Source organism: Emydura macquarii, unplaced genomic scaffold, assembly GCF_026122565.2.
Source record: "Emydura macquarii macquarii isolate MOO-44397 ecotype Brisbane River unplaced genomic scaffold, CSIRO-AGI_Emac_v2 contig_1984, whole genome shotgun sequence".
Classification (NCBI taxonomy): Eukaryota; Metazoa; Chordata; order Testudines; family Chelidae; genus Emydura; species Emydura macquarii.
The window spans coordinates 14819-33170 of NW_027132121.1; the positions used below are offsets into that span (position 1 = coordinate 14819).

General features: G+C 42.4%; 1 protein-coding gene across 1 annotated transcript; it reads right to left on the reverse strand.

The window, feature by feature from the left end:
* Nucleotides 1-3641: 3641 nt before the first annotated feature.
* Nucleotides 3642-16579, reverse strand: LOC137159889 (butyrophilin subfamily 3 member A1-like; the record flags this gene model as incomplete). Its single annotated transcript, XM_067558358.1, has 8 exons — nt 3642-4373; nt 7588-7614; nt 7763-7783; nt 8985-9011; nt 10057-10083; nt 12256-12312; nt 13055-13156; nt 16292-16579. Coding segments are annotated over 8 exons (1142 nt in total), but the record flags the coding sequence as incomplete, so codon positions are not given.
* Between the last annotated feature and the right edge of the window lie 1773 nt (nt 16580-18352).

The window sequence follows — 18352 nt, forward strand, 5'->3', positions numbered from 1 at the left end:
GACCAGTCCCAGAGTAGAGTGGAATAGAGAATAACTGCTGAGTCCTAGACTGAAAGGAAACCGCAGCCATGGGGACTGTGGGAAAACTGATCATTCAGGAAAAAAAAATCAAAAGGTTCATAAAAGTCTGGCTGTTTGAGGAAAATTGACTTGTTTGATAAAGTGGGACAGTCCAGTAGTGAGCTGTGATAAGAGAGTGGAACAGAGTATGATAGCTAATGGTATCAGTGTTGAGCAAAAGTTTTAAGATTTACTGAGTGTAATGGGGACTAGATCCTATAACCTGCTGCGTAGCCTGATTGATCCTGTTGAACCAGCAGACAGAGCAATTGCTCAGACTGTGGCAATGCTCCATAATCCCCTCTTGCCAAAGCTACTGGTGACTTCAGAGTGTTTCAGATTTTATAAATGAAATCAAAAAGAAAATTAAATGATTTCTGAATGTGTTTCTAATTTAAGGATATTAACACAGTACGGCCAGTTTGGGAGAGTTTAAATGATGTTATTGTGTAATAAACAAAATGAAGGAATCCAAAAACAGTTACTGAGTCAGGCTGATTGGACCCTACAACATGTGCTAGACCTTGCTCCATCAAGGAAACTGCTACGGAAGATGCCCATGGAGCTGCAATCACATCACGTGATCTGAGCAATAAACAAACTGGCAGCCAAGCAGAAAGCACAACATAGACAATGCTAAAAACGAAGACTGTGTGCTGTCATTTGGAAAACAGTTTCACTGTGCAAATGACTGTTGGTTGAAGGACAAACCTGTAGAAACTGCAACAAACTGCGTCACACACGGAGGTCTGTCGACAATGCACAGTAACTGCAGCACGAGGGTAATACCAGAGGATTTCAGATGCTAAAATCATACAAGTGGGAAATCTCAGTGCCCTGGGTGTTCTTACAGTGAAGGTGAAGTAACCATAAACAATATGTGCTAAATTCTATATATTGAAAGGAGGGGCATCTGCTTTATTTGGTGAAGAACAAAAGAGAGATTCATCTGGACTAGCAAAGAATAAAATACCTGCAGATTAAGATAGATTTTGGCATAAAACACACAGTAGCTGAACTTTTAGAAGCAGGGGCGTGGGACCCTCCAATAATAATCTCCACCACCACCCCCACCCCAAGCTTTTGCCCTGGCCCTCTGACCCGGATTCCCTCCCCTGAGCCATGTACTGTCTCTTGGAGTTAAGCACCTGTGAGGACAGTTTTCGGGGTACCCAGGGCTGTGAATCACTGTTACCCCCACCTCCAGCATGAAGGAATCTTCCCTGTGCCTGGCTGGATGTCAGATCCCTGACACCACCTGCCTTTTAGTCATTCATGCACTCTCCTCCGAGTTATGCCAGCCCTGTCTTTGCCTTGCAGGTTAACAATAGATGCATTCCAGACCCCCAATTCCTTTGAATTATTCCCCTGAGGTACCCAGCCCTGACACTGGCCATTCACAGAAATCCCAGATCCTCGGCTCCCAAAGGAGCAGTGTACCCCAGTTTTACCTTAAACCCCACTCCTATACAACCCACAGCACTTGTAATAAAACAAAAGTAGCTTTATTTAAGAAAGGCTGGAGGTTCTGCTAGAAACAGGTGATGGAAACAAATGATTGCATACAAAACAAAATCATAAAATGCAAACTAGGGCCTGCACTTATTAATAGTTACCTTTCCAATGTAATATAACAGACTTTCCCCTGAAAGTTCAGTCTGTTGTAGAGCTGATTGTCTGAATGCAGAGGAATAGGATCCCGTTGTTCATGAAAAAACCTCCCTCCTCAAGGTGTTTCCTCAGTGAATGGATACAGAGGGCCTCTCTCTACTCTGTGCTCTCCTGAAACAGGATTTTGTCTCTATTCACAGAGAGGGTGAACCCCTGTCTCTTGCAATGTTTCTGTTTCACATCCAAGTGGTTTTGACTGTGTGTAGTTGTCGCGTATGGTTTTCCATTGAAAGTCTTGGAATGGAGCAAGGCTACACAACTGAGCCATGCCTTGCATCACCGCCTAACCAGGAGGGTGACAAATCCCCACTGCCCTAATAAGCCATTATTGAGACACGTTATCCCCTGGTGACTAGTTTTACTTGAGTCCATAAAGCAAACTTTTAATATAAATACATTGTAACTTAAACATTACCCGTACACACATTTCAAAATGATTAGGAGTCTTGACAAGTTACAAGCTTTCTGAAGACACGTCACATGTTACTCTTTATGGATACGTTTCCTGCAAGAAATTTGGCGTCATGCATTTGTCAGGTCTGAGGTGAGAGTTGTTTGCAAAAAATGAGGGATCTTTTGACAAGGAGCCTCTGTGTCATAGCACCTAAGCCAGGCTAGCCCTTCCTCACAAAAAGAAAAAAAAATTAAGGAAAAAGGCCCACCTCCTTTCACTCAGTGGTTACAGCTGTTAGAATATAGACATTAGGGCCTGCCTGTAAAGGCCTATGATTTTTAAGCATATTCTTAGCTAGTCACAGGGGTATAAAACCAAAGAATCAAAATCACAGGCCGCCTGTCTATGGGCCTTCTCTCCCTGTGACAGTCTGAGGCCTTGTACTTCAGCTAAACAGTAAAGGCAGCCATAAACTGGGAAGCGTGTGGTCACATCCACATATTCCAAACAAATTAAAACAAGATAATACCATACTGTTTAGAAGGTGATACAGTCTAGCGCCTTCAGATAAAGAAAAGACCTTAGAACACTTAAAGAAACCTTTGCTTAATAGCATTCTGTCTGGTTTTTAAACACTTGTCCACAGCTGTGGTTGTAGAATCTACACTTCGTGTTGTTTGGTCATTATGGTACTCACTTTTCTGATAATTTCTGTCTGATTCGTTGATTGCCTCTGTCTGTTGCATAACTAATTGTAATCAGTTAAGGTGGTGGGGTATGATTGGTTAGAGAATTATGTTACAGTGTGTTAGGATTGGTTAAAGAATTATCATGTAATATTTTAAAGAAAAGGATTGGTTAAGACACACTATAAAAACTGAGGTCAAACAGGAAATAAGGTGGGAAGAAGGAAAATTACTGGTGTGAAGAATTGGGATTCTGGCTTGATTACCCCAGTAAACCCAGAGTATTGCCTGCTGCTGGACTCTGGGCTTCTGCTTCTGTCAGCAAACCAAGAACTAAGGGAGGGGGCCCTAACAACAGCACTTACACAGGATGTGGGAGAGCCAGGTTCAATGCTCCACTCAGCCTGATGTGGAGCAGGGACTTAAAACAGAGGCTCCCATAAACCATATGAGCACCCTAACCAGTGGGCTTTGTAATATTCTGGCACAAGGCTCACTCACTTTCTCCTGTTGAAGCTCTTCCATTTTGTGTAGCTAATTGATTGGTCATTGGCAATGGGACTGGAAGAAAGGTTGTCCCCTTCCCAAGTGAGTGGCCCAACCACCGGGCCCAATGAGCATTGTGGTATTTTCCCCACAGTGTCAGTTTGGGGCTAATATCTCCATCAGGTTCATTGCCCCTTAGGAGATTGGGACATAACACAAAATAAAATCCATTTGCAAAGGTTTTACTGCAGACCATAGGCTGGTTATGGTCCAGCTCTGTGGGGATGCATGCAAGAGGTAAGTGCATTCCTTTGGATGGATTTTTTAAATTTGGGCACTAGTCTCTTGTGGGTCAAATTTCAAGCCTTGAAATTTAGCAATTTCTTCCATCCCTGCTTTGACCTTTTGTTCTGTTGTGGATGGTCCATCCTGGATTTCTTCTCTTCTCCCCTCTTCTCAGGCTCAGGTGGACAGGGGTGATGTTCAAGGGTCTTTGTCTCTGTCCTGACAAACTGTCTGCATTGATAATTTCGTAGGAAAATCCCAGTCTCCAGCGAGGCAGATGCTGAGGGGTTTCCCCTTGTCTCTCCCCACAGCATGACCAGGCCTGAGGAATGGGTACACTCTCTCTGAACTGTCGAGAGGGGTCACAAAAATATCAGCCAAAACATTAACATTATAAAATGAAACCGTCCCTGCTTCTCTATCCAGATAAACCCCAATCACTGTGGGCCATAAATCCCACTCCTGGATTTTAGTATTTGCCTTACTGGGGTGATACTGCCCCTCAGATCGCTGCAACGACCAGCATCCCTTCAAAGGGGGGTTCTCTAACTTGGCTCCTTTTACACTGTCCCTCACAGTCTCACTCAGCACCCCCAGCTCCCAGTCTGGTTCTTCCCCTACCTCCACCTCCCAGTACTGCCTCCCACTCACAAACCCCTCCCTCCCCACTGCGATCAGGGCCCCATATGGGGTGGTCTGCTCTGGCGATGCAGGTTCATGACAGACTTTTCTCCCATCCTCAGACACTTTCAGTTCAGGATGTTTACAATCTGGATCCAGAGTGACAGGAACTGGGGAGAGAAATCAGATAACGGTTAAAAAACTGGGCACATTTAGTCTTGAGGAAAGACTGCAGGGGTAACCTGGAAACAGTCTATAAATATGTTAAGGGCCATTATAAAGAGGCGAGTGATCAATTGTTCTCCATGTCCACTTATTATAGGACAGAAAGAATTTGGTTTAATCTTCAGCAAGGAAGATTCAGGTTAGATGTTAGGAGAAGCTCTCTCACTCCAAGGATAGTTATTGGACTAGGTTGTGGGATTTTCTGGAATCCCTCCGCCTGGAGGTTTCTAAGAACAAACACCTGTCAGGAATGGTCTAGGACAGGTCTACTTGGTCCTGCCTCAGCGCAGGGGGAAGGACTAGATAACCTCTTGAGGTCCCTTCCAGCCTGATATTTATAATGGGTGAGAAAGGGACCCTACTGGGTTCCAAGAAGAAAGCAAGTCAAACCAGACGGAGAGCAGGAATTAAAGGAAAAGCTCAGCTAAACCATCCATTAAATCTAATAAACATTCTGTTTGTCATTCGGCACAATTGTTGTGTCTCCCTCTGGATGTACCACGTAGGAGCAAGAACAGTCTATCTACAGCCATGGGACGCAGTCAAAGTCATACCCTTGCTGTTTCTGGGGAAAGCCAGTTCTTGGCCAAGCTCAGGGGTATGATTTCTTTGAGGACAAATCTTGGTAGAAGTGACTGCTCAGGGAAGGTGCGTATAGGGACTGAAATACAGGCCTTTACTGACAAAATGGATGCCCCACTTTGGTGGGTGTCTGTCTTAATTACTCAGACCTTTGTTCGGGTGGGATAGTCACAGTGCTGCAGATTGACAGCAAAGGGTGGAGGGGAGAGCGTACAGGGTCTGAGGAGTCACTGGAGGGCAGGGGGTACTGAAGGAGGGAGGAGAAGAAAGTAGGCACTAGATTGTCACTTTAAGCCATGGACCACTCTGCTCAGCCGCAGGGGGCCCTGGATGGATTCAGGCTGACTCAGCCAGAATTCCCTCTGGGTGAAGGTAGGCTGCAGTGGCAGGAACCATTCCTCCCCTCCCCTCACCCCCCCGAACAGGGTGTGGCACCAGCTCCCCCTGCACCAGGTCAGCTCTCCTGCATGGGTGGCGTGGGGACACGGCAAGGCCAAAGTCCTGCTCTCTCCCTGCCCCTCTTTACTCCCTTTGGGATGTCCTTGTGCCCTCTCATTTCCTCACACAGATGCACAAGGCCCAACACAATCTGTCACAACATGGAGTCGCAGAGGGGAGACTGAGAAGACAAAGGAGGTTTGAGTGGAGTTGCAGAGGGGTCTGAGAGTTAATTAGATGGTTTGCAGCTGACAGGCCATTAAAGGACCTGAGACAGGGTAGACTGCAATTTCCCAGGGTGTAGAAGTTGGTGCTCAGAACATCACATATACTTAAAGCTGAGTGAATAAATGATTTTTCTGTATGGGGGTTAACCCGAAAAAGTTTTTGAATAGTTTCGAACCAAACCTGAATATTCTCGGTATTTCTTAATGAAACAAAAACCAAAAAGAAAAAACAACAGATCATTTCAGATTGAAAACTGTCCAAAATGAAACAAAATGAAAAACCTGCAACATATTTTTTTCCTCTTTTTTCATTTTGTTTTGTTTAATTTTCAGGGATTTTTTTTTACATCTGAAAACAATTGTGTTTAGTTTTTTGTTTTTTCTTTGTTATTTTCAAAAATAAATATGGCTAAGTTATGAAACGACATTTCAACATGCAAAGTCAAAATGTTTCATTTTGAAATGGTAGAACCATTTCAACTTTTTTTAAAAAATCCATTTTTTAGCCATGAATAGTTTTGGTGTTCTGAAAAATGCTTTTTAAAAAAATATATTTCACCCAGCTTTACTTGTACCATTAAAGTCATAGAGTTTAAGGACATAAGGGACCACCCGATCATCCAGTCTGTCCTCCTCTATACCACACACCTCCTATGCCACACAGCGTTTAAGGTGGTTTAGTTCCAAAGGGGTAGCCGTGTTAGCATTACCGCATCTGAAGAAGAGAGCTAAGCCTCTCGAAAGCTTATGTCTACAAATATTAAATTTGTTAGTCTTTAAAGTGCCACAGATCTCTCGTTGTCTAAGGTGGTTTAAATGAAATTGGATCATCATGGTACCTGTGGCAAAGTCTATACATTCCAATGGAGAATTCAGCCCTCTTTCACCAGGGCAAAAGTAACTCGCAATCAGAATTAATGGAGGATGGGCCATTTGTGAGACTTCTGTCTTATGTCTTACAATGCACGTTCTCCCCAGCCTGACACTACAGTGGTGCGCCTACGGCTTGTCTGTCCATAGCTAATTTTGCAATATATGTCATATTTTAAAATCTGGACTATGAGGGGCCTACTGTTGGGGAGTGGTTGGTTCTGGCCATCACTTCACCTCCATCACAATCTCTAATGATAAACTCCAGCTTTTGTACATTAAATAGCATTGACCTATATATGCTGGCTAGCACACACATATATATTATGCTGATAATACTACCCATAATATATACCTCAAGCATTTAAATATGCATATTATTAAGCATTAATATAGCAGCTGTATAGCCCAGATTGGCCTGAGTCTTTATTATAATGCTCTTCCCTTATGCTAAGTATCCCATAAATCTTGCATTAGCTGAAGTAAACTTTGGCTTAAGTAGACAGTAAAACTGTCAGTATCAAGACATACAATTGCTTCCATGCAGCAACAGAAAGGGAGTTACCCTAATAAACCTATTTATCCTGGTACAAGCCGAGGAGATGTCTTCATGCCTCTTAGAATGCATGCACCCAGAACAAAGATAAGGTGCATCGTGGTACCAGAAACAATAGATAAAAGCTAGTTGGTTGAATTTAGTTTCAAATGAAGTACATGGTACCTTTCACTAGTAAACAAGTAGGGTATAAAAGGATGATATGAGAGGTGTAGCTTTGGGAAGGACACCTGCCTCAGATGAATGTAACATCAATGCATGGGACTGCCCTTGGAACACTGGTATCTTAAAGAACCTTTATCCTGTATCGTATTAATAAACCTAACTGACATGGATTATTTAGTGTCTTGAGTATATTTAATAGTGAAATAATGAACCAAAGCGTGGTCAAGCAATTGACTATATGATTTATCAACAGACACATCTGGCCCCAGTTCAGAGTCAGTACTTCCCTCCCATCCCCGGCCCCAGTGCCATCCCACTCACCCATGTAGCTTCGAGCCCTCCTGAAATCTGCAAAGGAAGGAAAATGAATTTGTTTATGGAAGCTGGGTTGCCTGGACGTTTGTAGAAAGAAGCGATGTCATTCTGGAGCAGATTAGAATTTGCATATAAAGAAAGCTAAGTGCATGATATGCAACATAGAAACGTATAAGCTCACCTAATTCCACGGTCAGTCTCTCTGAAATGGAAAAAAATTGTGTTATTCCCTATACGTTATGCAGAACTGTGCTGATCCACAGTCATGAGATCTATTTACACGTTTCTTCGATTCTCTCACAGCAACAGAAGAGACATCCCGTTTAGACACTGAGGCATTGAAAACCCTTTCACAGCTGTGAGATTAGAGGCATCTGCTAATAACAATCGTTTCCCAGTGATACATTTGGTATTTTCTGTGTGATGCTGGGGCTTTACTCTGCTGGTCACTATTAAAATCAGGGAGATTAAAGGACCCTCACAAGGTTAAAATATGTTAAAGAAAATTACTTTCCTCCACTTTTGATAATTAGAGTTGGGTGAAATTCTTCAAACAATTAGTTTATTCAACCACAAAGGCATTTTCAGGTCAAGCAAAACTATTTGCAAATTTAGATGAAATTCAGTGAATAGTTTCAGCTGAAAAAAAGTGTGTGGGTTTTTTTTCCAAAAAGTAAAAATGTATCAATTCATATAAAAAGAACAAAATGAAAAGGGTAATTAACGCCCAAAAATTAACCAAAACAAACAAAAACAAACAAAAAAACCTGGGGAAACCAATATTTCAGGTTGAACAAAATGTTTCATTAATCTTTTTCTGATTTTTCATTTTGGAGAGGAAAACTGAAAATTCTGCATTTGAGGCTGACCCCAAAGAATTTTTTTGGTCAGATTTTTCGGTTTGGCCACCAACCAGTTATTCACTCAGTTCTACTAGTAATCCATTAAGTCTTTAAAATGGTGCATTTCAGCTACAATGAGGACCTAGATTCACATGGAAAGCACCAGTGCTCTCATTCAGGATCTGCTTTTGGCAACAAAGTAAAGAGATTCAATCTGTTCCCTTGCTCATACCTACACATGGGGAAAGGAGCACAGGCCAGCTACCAGGACACAGCCATCCCTTCTCTATGGCGTCACAATAATGTGATTGATTATCTGATGTTGAAGTAAATGTGACATCTATTTATCTAGATGTGAGAGCTGGTAACCTATGTCTGCTGGAGAAAACATGCATGCTGGGGTGGAGATAGGTTTGGTTGCTGCAGATTCTGCTCACATGGTTCTCTCAGTCCCATGATCATGCACAAAGCTTGTAGCATAGACATTTCTGTAGCTACTCAGCACCATGTGCTGCAGGTAACTTCTCAGCGGCACTCTAATGAGGCAACAGATTCACTTACCAAGTTTCTTGCTTCGATCGTGCTGTTCTGGGAAGAGAAGAAAGAAACGCATCACAGACTCCAAGTGTGGAATTTTGAGTAGAGCAATTTGAACAACTGAGCCATGTATCTCAAAACCAAAGGCACGTTGGGTGAGGGCCACAAAAGTATATATTGAAATCAGTCAGAGTCAGGCACTGAAATAACTTTGTGAATCCCACTTGTTGTTAAAGAACAAGAGCTGAGGCACCGCATGTAACATGCAGAAAGAGCTCTGTATGTCTGGAAAGTGCTGAATGTCCTTTATGGCCCTGATTTGTAACCCTGTGAGAGAGACAAGGTGAGTGAGGTCATATCTTTTCTTGTACCACTTCTGTTGATGACAGAGACAAGCTTTCAAGCCCCACAGAGGTCTAGAAGATATGACCTCACCCACCTTGTCTTTCTCATCTCCTAGAACCAACACAGCTACAACAACACTGCAAACAACACCGTAACATTGTGAACCTATAAGGATGAGTTTGAAGGGGCTACTGAGTGTTTCTATGGGCTCCCGAATTTACCATGAACCTTTAGGTTTCACATTTGAATGTCTGGAATCACATGTGAAAAATGACTTTGCTGCATCTCATCCTACAGTATTTCATGAAAGTCAATGCCCAGGTTGGTATGATTTGTGGTCTTTGTTTAGTGCTCTGGGCCAGAGGACATCAGCGACTGGGGATAGGATTCCTTGGCAGACCTGGGCAGCTGAGAAGTGGGGCAAGTGGGGGGGATCCCAGGAATGAACTAGCCTGAAATGTTGTGTGTGTTACATTGAAAATCATATTAAAATTGTGATCTATCACTTTAAATTCAGTGGGGTTTTCATGGTCCTGCCTGCAGACAGGAAAAAGCTGGTGATGAGGATGGGATAAGTTTCTCTGCTATTTTTCTCAGCTGCTTCATGTTCTCCTGTATATCCTTATTTTGGAGGGAATGGGAAATGCATATTGGGTTGATTAAAGATCTTATACACAGAGGGGGTAATTTTTCTATCTAATTATAATGTGAAAACAAAGACACGATTTCGCCAGGGGATTTATCAAAGTACCTGATTCCAACTCATTCTTCTGAGCCTCTGGAATAGGAGAGAGAAAAGAGTTAGCCACATTCTCTGTAATGCTTTGTACTCCATAGATAATAATACTTCCCCACTCCCCGGTGCAGTGCAGGAGCCAGGAGGTTGGGCAGGAGCAGGGCTGGCATCAGTGTTACGTGTGGCCATGCTGGACACCTGGACTGAACTCCGGGGTCCACTCAGTGGCACCTCAGACTGGCAAAGTGGGGACTGAGAGCTCAGTGGAAGCCACACACTCAGTTCTGTGCCAAACAAAGTATCTCACACTGCTTGGTATTATTCACAGTATAGTAGTGTGGTATGGTATGGTATGGCATGGTATGGTATGGTATTATCTCACATTGCTTGGTATTATTCACACCAAATATATTAATATGTATAAAGCACACAATATCAATATGACATCACTGTATTGTATATATGTTTCTAGCAGTTACATGACCTGAATTGGCCTACATCTTTCTATAATTCTGTTAACTAACGCTAAATATCCCACAGCACATTGCAAAGCTGAAGGCAGCCTTGGCATTAGAAAACAGAAAATTTTTCAAAGGCAAAACACATTCATGTTCTGCCCTGATACAAGCTGGGGTGGTACCTTCATGGACCAGTACCTGGAATGCTAGTATCCAAAACGAAGATACGGAAAGGTACGGAAAAAGAAGTTAAGGAGCTGGGGTGAACTGGTGGTTTGGATTTTATTGATGTGTAAAGCATTTTATAACTTGTGAAATCATCCAGTAAATACTCTTAGCTGAAATGTGTTACTTTGGAAGCTCACCTTCTGTGTAAAGTGAATGTACAACATCGCATGAGACAGCTTCCCAGAAACTGGTGTTGTATTGACCTTTTCTTCCTGTGCTATCTTATTATTTACTTTTAGCAATAAACTTGATTGCCATTGGTTATTTGGTCTCTTGAGAACATTTCATACCAAACAAAAGTGTGCTCAAGCTATTGACTATGCAATTTATCAACAGAACAGTTTTGGACTTTTTTTACCCAGAAGGGGTTCAGAGTAAACGTGACTTAGCCAGAGGGCTAAGCTGTGGACAGAAGTGGGGCCAAAGAAGCAATTAACACGGATGCTTGAGGTGAAAACCCTTGCAAATCCATGCTTTGATGCCCGGGGGTGGGTGGAACTGCGTACAATTCTTTTACTTGTATTTCTCTTAATTTAATTTTTGCTAATTAAATCTATACATTTTCAATAAATCCCATGCTTGAACATTAGCTATTGAACAGAGTATGAAAGTCAACAAGAAATCTAGTATAGGTAACTGGTTAATTAAAATTACTTAACCAGCTTGTGTTCTATGCCCCAATGTTCTCACACACCACAGTCTTTTTTTTTTTTTTTAAAAAAAAAGTGTCTTACAGGTTAACATGTAAAAAACTATAAATAAAGTCATATAAAATAAATATTATTTTGCTGTTACCAAATCTGCTGAAACTCACAAAACATTTCAAATTCTGCAACTGAAAATCTGCAAAGGAGGGATTTACCACCTCACACAGAACCTGCAATGGATTTCTGAGATTTGGTAATGAATTTCCCACTGCCTGGCTCCGTTTTTAATCCACCAGTGGACTTTCCAGATGAGGCTTCATTGGATCAGCACTGAATCTTAATTGTTGATAAAACCACTCACAGTGGGAGGCCAGATTCTGCAGCCTTTCCCCATGTCGAATGCTGTGTTGCTCCATGAACAGTCCCATTGAAATCCATGAGACAATTCACACAATGAGGTACAATGCAGTGTGAGTAAAACCTGAAGAATTGGGCCCGGGCTCCTAGATGAACCCCATCCCCAGCAAGGAAACACAAGTATTGAGTGTCAGGTTTCCCCTGCAAAATACACATGTGTAAAGCTATCATAATGGTGACGCACTGGAATGGGAGGTGGTGGAATCTCCATCCTTAGAGGTTTTTAAGGCCCGGCTTGACAAAGCCATGGCTGGGATGGTTTAGTTGGGGTTGATCTTGCTTTGAGAAGGGGTTTGACTAGATGACCTCCTGAGGTCCCTTTCAACCCTAATCTTCTATGATTCTATGATAATCGGTGTGGGTAACAACAATATGGAGTGAGGCGATGACATTCAACACCTCAGTCCAGTCCAGCACTCACACAATTCTACAGAGAGAACAAAAACATAATACAGGGAACATACCTAGAGATAACAGAGCATCCTTTTCACGGCATTTCTTCTGAGAAACCTTTTGCTTCTCTAAAAAATTAAGAATTAAACATTTCATTTGAGATATAAAAACTATCTGAAGTCATAGGGAGTGAGATCAATAAAATAACATGGAGTTTTCAACTAGCAAAGTCCAATATTTAGTGATCCATGCATGGCCACGTACCTGTGACCGTAAGCACAGCAGGTGAAAAGTAGTGACTTCTGGCAGAGGGCCAGAACAACCATTGCCTGGGGAATCCTGTTTTTCACTTGGAAACGGAACTGCCAAATTTCTAAAACTAAACATGGCAAAGAAGCGAGACCTCCCCAGAGCTGGTATTTGACCCCAGCCAGTTAAAACCGAGGGAGTCCCATTCCTCCAAAGCTTTCTCATAAGGCTGAGACTATCAGACGAGGGCAGCAAAATATGACCTAGGTGGAAGGCAGCTTCCATGGAACAGATTTAATAACAGACATTCCGAAAGGCAAAGGACTGGGACTGCAGTATGTTAGGTCTCGTACAAACATATATCAAAATCAGGTCCTTCTCTCACAGAGTGAACAATCATAAAATCATATATACATGCTATTTTGCAATTTTTTTTTTTTGCCTGATAATTATTCTCTCTAAATCTGGTATCCTTAGTTTTCAAAAATGAACCTTTTGCGAGATTTGTTTTCTGAAATGAAACCATGGTAAATGATGTGAATCATGAGACAATCAGTCCTATGTCCTTAGCTTAACACTCGTAGCCTGGGATTTAAAAAAATAAATAACGGATTCCATCACCTTTATATCCACAAAATGCCCAGGCTCCATTAGAAAGAAGAAGTAGCACAAACGACACCCAGAATGCAGCCAGCCAGGGAGAAGTATGTGGGAAAATGTCATCTGTGAAGCAAAGATATAACTGTATATAAGAAACACGGTCCCATCTCAGAGCTGGCTGAATGAGATTTTTCCACCTCACTTGATTGTACAGTGATGGCTCAGTGATCCCCAGCAGTTCCTAAGGATTGTGCTATATATAGGGAAGAAGCTCTGTATTTTCTTTGAGCCAAATTTGCAACAGCATTTCAGTGGATACAGTTGCAGATAGGCATCCTAGTGAGATTTTTAAAGAGTGCCTAGGCAGCCAGGTGCTTTTGAAAATCCTAGTAAACAACTGTCTTAGGCACCTCAATACTTTAACAAATCTATCTTTCTGTGCACCACCTTTACATAAAAGGAGGCAGTGTTATTAGTGAGTATAAAATAGTCTGTGGATAGGTGGGAAGCAGCAGACATGACATATCTTGATTTAATAAGGGTTAAACAGTCCCATATGACATTCCCATACGCAAACTAGGGAAATGTGGCCTGGATTAAATTACTATAAGGTGAGTGGACAACTGATTGAAAGACAGTACTCAAAGAGCAGTTATCATTGGTTCACTGTCAAATTGAGTCATATTTAGTGGGGTCCTCACAGTGGTCAGTCCAAGGTCCGGTACTATTCAATATTTCATTAATCAATTGGATAACAGAGTGGAGAATATGCTTATAATATTTGCAGATGATACCAAACTCGGAGGAGTTGCAAGCACTTTGGAGGACAAGATTAGAATTCAAAACAACCTTGATAAATTTGAGAATTTGTCTAAACTCACTAAGATGAAATTCAACAAAGATAAATGAAAAGTGCTTCACTTAGGAAGAAAAAGTAAATGCACCACTACAAAATGGGGAATAACTGGCTAGGTGACAGTACTGCTGAAAAGGATTTAGGGATTATAGCGTATCAAAAGTGAATAAGAGTCACCAATGTGATGCAGTAATGAACGAGGCTAATGTTATTCGGGGCATATTAACTAGAGTGTTGTATGTAAGGCACAGGATGTAATTGTTCTGCTTTACTCAGCGCTGGTGTTGCCTCAGGTGGAGTACTGTATCCAATTCTGGGAGCCACACTTCAAGAAAGACATGGAGAAGTCCAGAAGAGAGCAACAAAAATGACAAAAGAGGTAGAAGACCTGGCCTCTGTGGAAAGGTTAAAAAATGGCCTTGTTTAGCCTTGAGAAAAGATGACGGAGGGTGGAACTGATAACATTCAGACATGTTAAGGGCTGCTTAAAGAGAATGGTGATCCATTGCCATCACTGGAAACTTTTAAAAACAAGTTTGATAAACACCTGTCAAGGATGGTCTAGGTTTACTTGGTTCTGCCTCAGTGTAGGGGCTAGACTTGATGACTTCTCAAAGCACCTTCCAGCCCTATATTTCTATGATTCTATCATGCTATGTCTGTCATAGAGTGAGTGGCACACTCTGCAGTATGCCAGGGAGACCTATATTTCTTCTTCATTTACCAGGTGCTTTCTTCCATCGGAAATTTAAAAAGTCATATTTTGCTGTTTGTGTGTGGAAAGTCAAACAGAAATAAAGGGAATGCTCTCTCCAAGGGACAATTCCAGACCTAGATAAAGCCAAAAATGGGCTTTGGGAATATTTAAGCCTCAGAATCCAACACCTCATTAGTTAAAAAAAACAAGGTTTTGTTCTGTCAAATGTCTCCCATGACTGCAGGCCAACAATAGACTTTTGCACCAATTGGTCAACACTTGCTGGTTCACTGAGTGTCCTAATTATCAGTTCCACAAGATCATCCAAAATAAAAATTGTCTTGACTGAGATTTTTTTCCCCACTCATTCTTGGACTAGCTGCTCCGAGTATGTGCCCAAGGGGCTGGACAGGTTGATACTTGGGTGACTAGCCTAAGTTGCTATACTTGCTACCCAGCTAAATTGCTGTTCTCAGCACTAGCTTATGCAGCACTAATGCAGGCATGTCGACATGAGTGGGAATCACACCTTCACACTCAAATATAGGCATGCCCAATACTACGGCCCTTACTACAGGCCCCAGAAATGTTCTTCCAAAGCTACAGAAACATGGCAACAACTGATTACTACAGCGGAGTTGGTCACAACTCCACCATTAAAGTTGTGTTACAGATTTCCTGTGGACAGTAGAAAGAATGATGAATATCTACTGTTTTTGTGTTAAGAAAAGAAAAACTAAAGAGGTAAAATAGAGTTTGGCTAAAGAGTCTCCCCCTGGCTTCTAGGGACACTCACGTCAGGTAAAGAGTAACATGATCTTATTAATTATCCAGAGCTATTACGGATGTTGTGAGCATGTGAGATCATGAATAAGTTCAGGGCTTTACTTGACTTTGGGGAAGGGGTTCAGTCTCAGTGCTGACTGGGCACTGTCCATGCTTTAACACAGTTTAGAGACATGACTGTACTGACACAGGGAGGGGAAACTGTGGAAGTGTCTCTGAAGCAAAGTGATAGTAGAGCCTCTATCACTGAAGACATATTAAATTGCCCTGGACAAACCCCTGGAGAATACACTATAGGAAACCATCCTGCACATTCCTCAGTGGAAGGTTGAGATTGGGTCTAATTCCATTTTCCATCCCACACTTCTCAGATCCGACCCACAAAGACTGCCCAGGAGGGATGCTGGTGAAAGCAGTTCTGGTCCCCCAAAAGCTCTCCCGTTCGCCATTGCTGCCATTGGTGGTGACACCATTCAGCAATATGAGCAGAAGCGGAATTTGCCTAACAATCTGAGAAGTAAGTGGCACTGGTGATGCCAAAGACTGAAGGGGGGAGTCTTTCCCCTCTAGAGCACTGGTTCCAGGAGAGACAGGGAATAGGGTACGGAGCCTTTCACCTCTCCGTAGCTATCTTCAATCTAGACAAGTTCTGTAGTGAACTAAGGTTGCTACCACTGGGTGGCTCTTTAGTGGCTTCTTTGCACATTTAGTTGATGGATCTCAGTCCAGTTATTACAGGTCAGGTGTCCACAGTACAGAAACCTGCACCACAAGGGGCAGCACCAATAAAAAGGAGAAGAAAGTCTGTAGTTTTTCTTCCTTAATTACCTGATGTGTACAGTAGCTGAGGTGCAAGTTCCAAATGAGGTAGGCCCCTTCCCTCTTATTTGCCCCTCTGCCTGGGATGGGGATGACTCACCTGAGAGATGAATGGAAGATTGTCTCTCTGTCTCCAGCAAGCTATTCCGCACTATGCAACTAATTGCTGCTGCTGCTGCTTCTCCTCCTGGGACAGTGACATGGCCCAAAACATCATATAGACTTTCACTGTTCTGAGTCATTCCGGTCTTGGACTCCAGTGTCAGATTCTGCCCTTCGTTTCCAACCCACTGGAGTTCAGGTTTTGGGAACCAGCCTGTGGATCTGCAGGCCAACCCAATCCCCTGACCCTGGGGACCCAACACATCAATGAAAACTGGGGCAACAGCTGCACACAGAGAGAGAGAGAAATTACATTCTTGATAACCAACACTCTACTGCTGACTAGTAAGTAACTCTGTAACCCACTGGGAAATTGTGCATCCAGCCCTTTCCAGTGAAAGGGCTGGCTAAAGAAGACTGCTTCTTTATATCATGATGCTGGAATTTTCATCATGACAATTGGTAAGATGACGGGGTAGACAAATCAAAATCAGTCTACCAACATTTTTTCATATCTGTAACACATGTTATCCTCAAGAATTAAAAAAGCCTTTACCAATGTAAAGCATTATTTAAAGACCACCCACTGCTCAAGTGCAATAACTTCTGGAGTGGAAATACAGCAAGTTTTTAAAAACCACATTGCAACACTACACTTAGGCCTGGTCTACACTTGCTGCAAAATTCAGCGTCTGTCGACGGGAGATATGCAAGCTGTGTAGAGTAGCGTGCGTATCTCCCGTTGACTTCCTAAATTCTAATTGGTGTGGCGTCCCCACTATGCTTCGCCGACGGGCAATGCCTTCCCATCAATGCAGTATTAATCTTTTTCCAAGGGTGGATTTATTCAGTCGACTTCCGGATCGATTGAGCAGGTCTCCACATCTGCTCAATCAATTCTGCAGAATCGATCCAGCAGTGCCGAATTTGCTTTCATGAGTGAAGACATACCCACAGTCTGAAAATGAATCACACTGACTCTGCCTGTGTCTCTGCACTCATTTCACAGGGCAACTCCTAAATGCCCCAAGCAATGAGGACATGTTTAATGCAAAAGACAACATCTTCCGCAGCACAATGCTGCCTGACACTGCCTGGGAAGTACTGGGGTCAGTGCTCAGAGGGACGAGCAAATCTTATTGAGTCTTTCACACCATTCCCTGCAGCACGGTGCCCCTTAGCACCATGTTTGGACATGGAGGTTAATTAGTATTGATATTGGTCATATCCCCGGAGGGGCTGGTGCTGTTGCAGAGAAGGATCTTAAACTCTGTGACAGAATGCGCTCCTGTATTCACACCCTACACAGTACTGTAATCATCTTTGTACAAGGTATGGCTTGTAAGCTATCATTAAAAAAACCTGTTATCTGCTGCTCAATATTACCCTGATAATATACGCGTGGCCACATTGCATGTGAAGTTATAAGATTTCCCAGTATGAAGTTAAGAGTGCATGTTCACAACTCATGTAGCATCAAACTGGTCAAACGGACCTGTCTTGAACAAAGGAGTGTGTGTTTGCCTTAATTTGCATTTAAGCAGCAAACAGAGTCATCAAGCAGGAAGGGAAAACAAAGGAAGCTCAAACAGGTGAAAAAACCCAGCAGGAAGATCCTTCCAAACAGGCTCTTTGTCTCCTAGTTCCCAGCTAATAATGTTTTACAGTGGGGGGACTTAAACTATAAAAAGAAGGGGCAAACACCCCAAGACACCCCCTCTCTTTCCCTGTCTGTCTCTGAAAGTGCACTGAAGAAGCCAAAGGAAAACAGCTATTAAACTTTGAGGGAAGGGGTCCTGACCTGAAGAGTTTGGCCAGTAATCTTGCTGGAAGCATGGGGTGAGCAATTTTGCTTGAATCTAAGATAGTTTGCTAAATTAGGCACTGGTAAGTATTTTATCTTTATTTTTCTTGTAACCATTTCTGATTTTTATGCCTCATTACTTGTACTTCCTCATAACCTGTCTCTTTATAGTTAATACACTTGTTTTATAGTTTCATCTAATTCAGTGTGTTTGAGTTAAGGTGTCTGGGTAATTCCATTTACCATGATAAAATG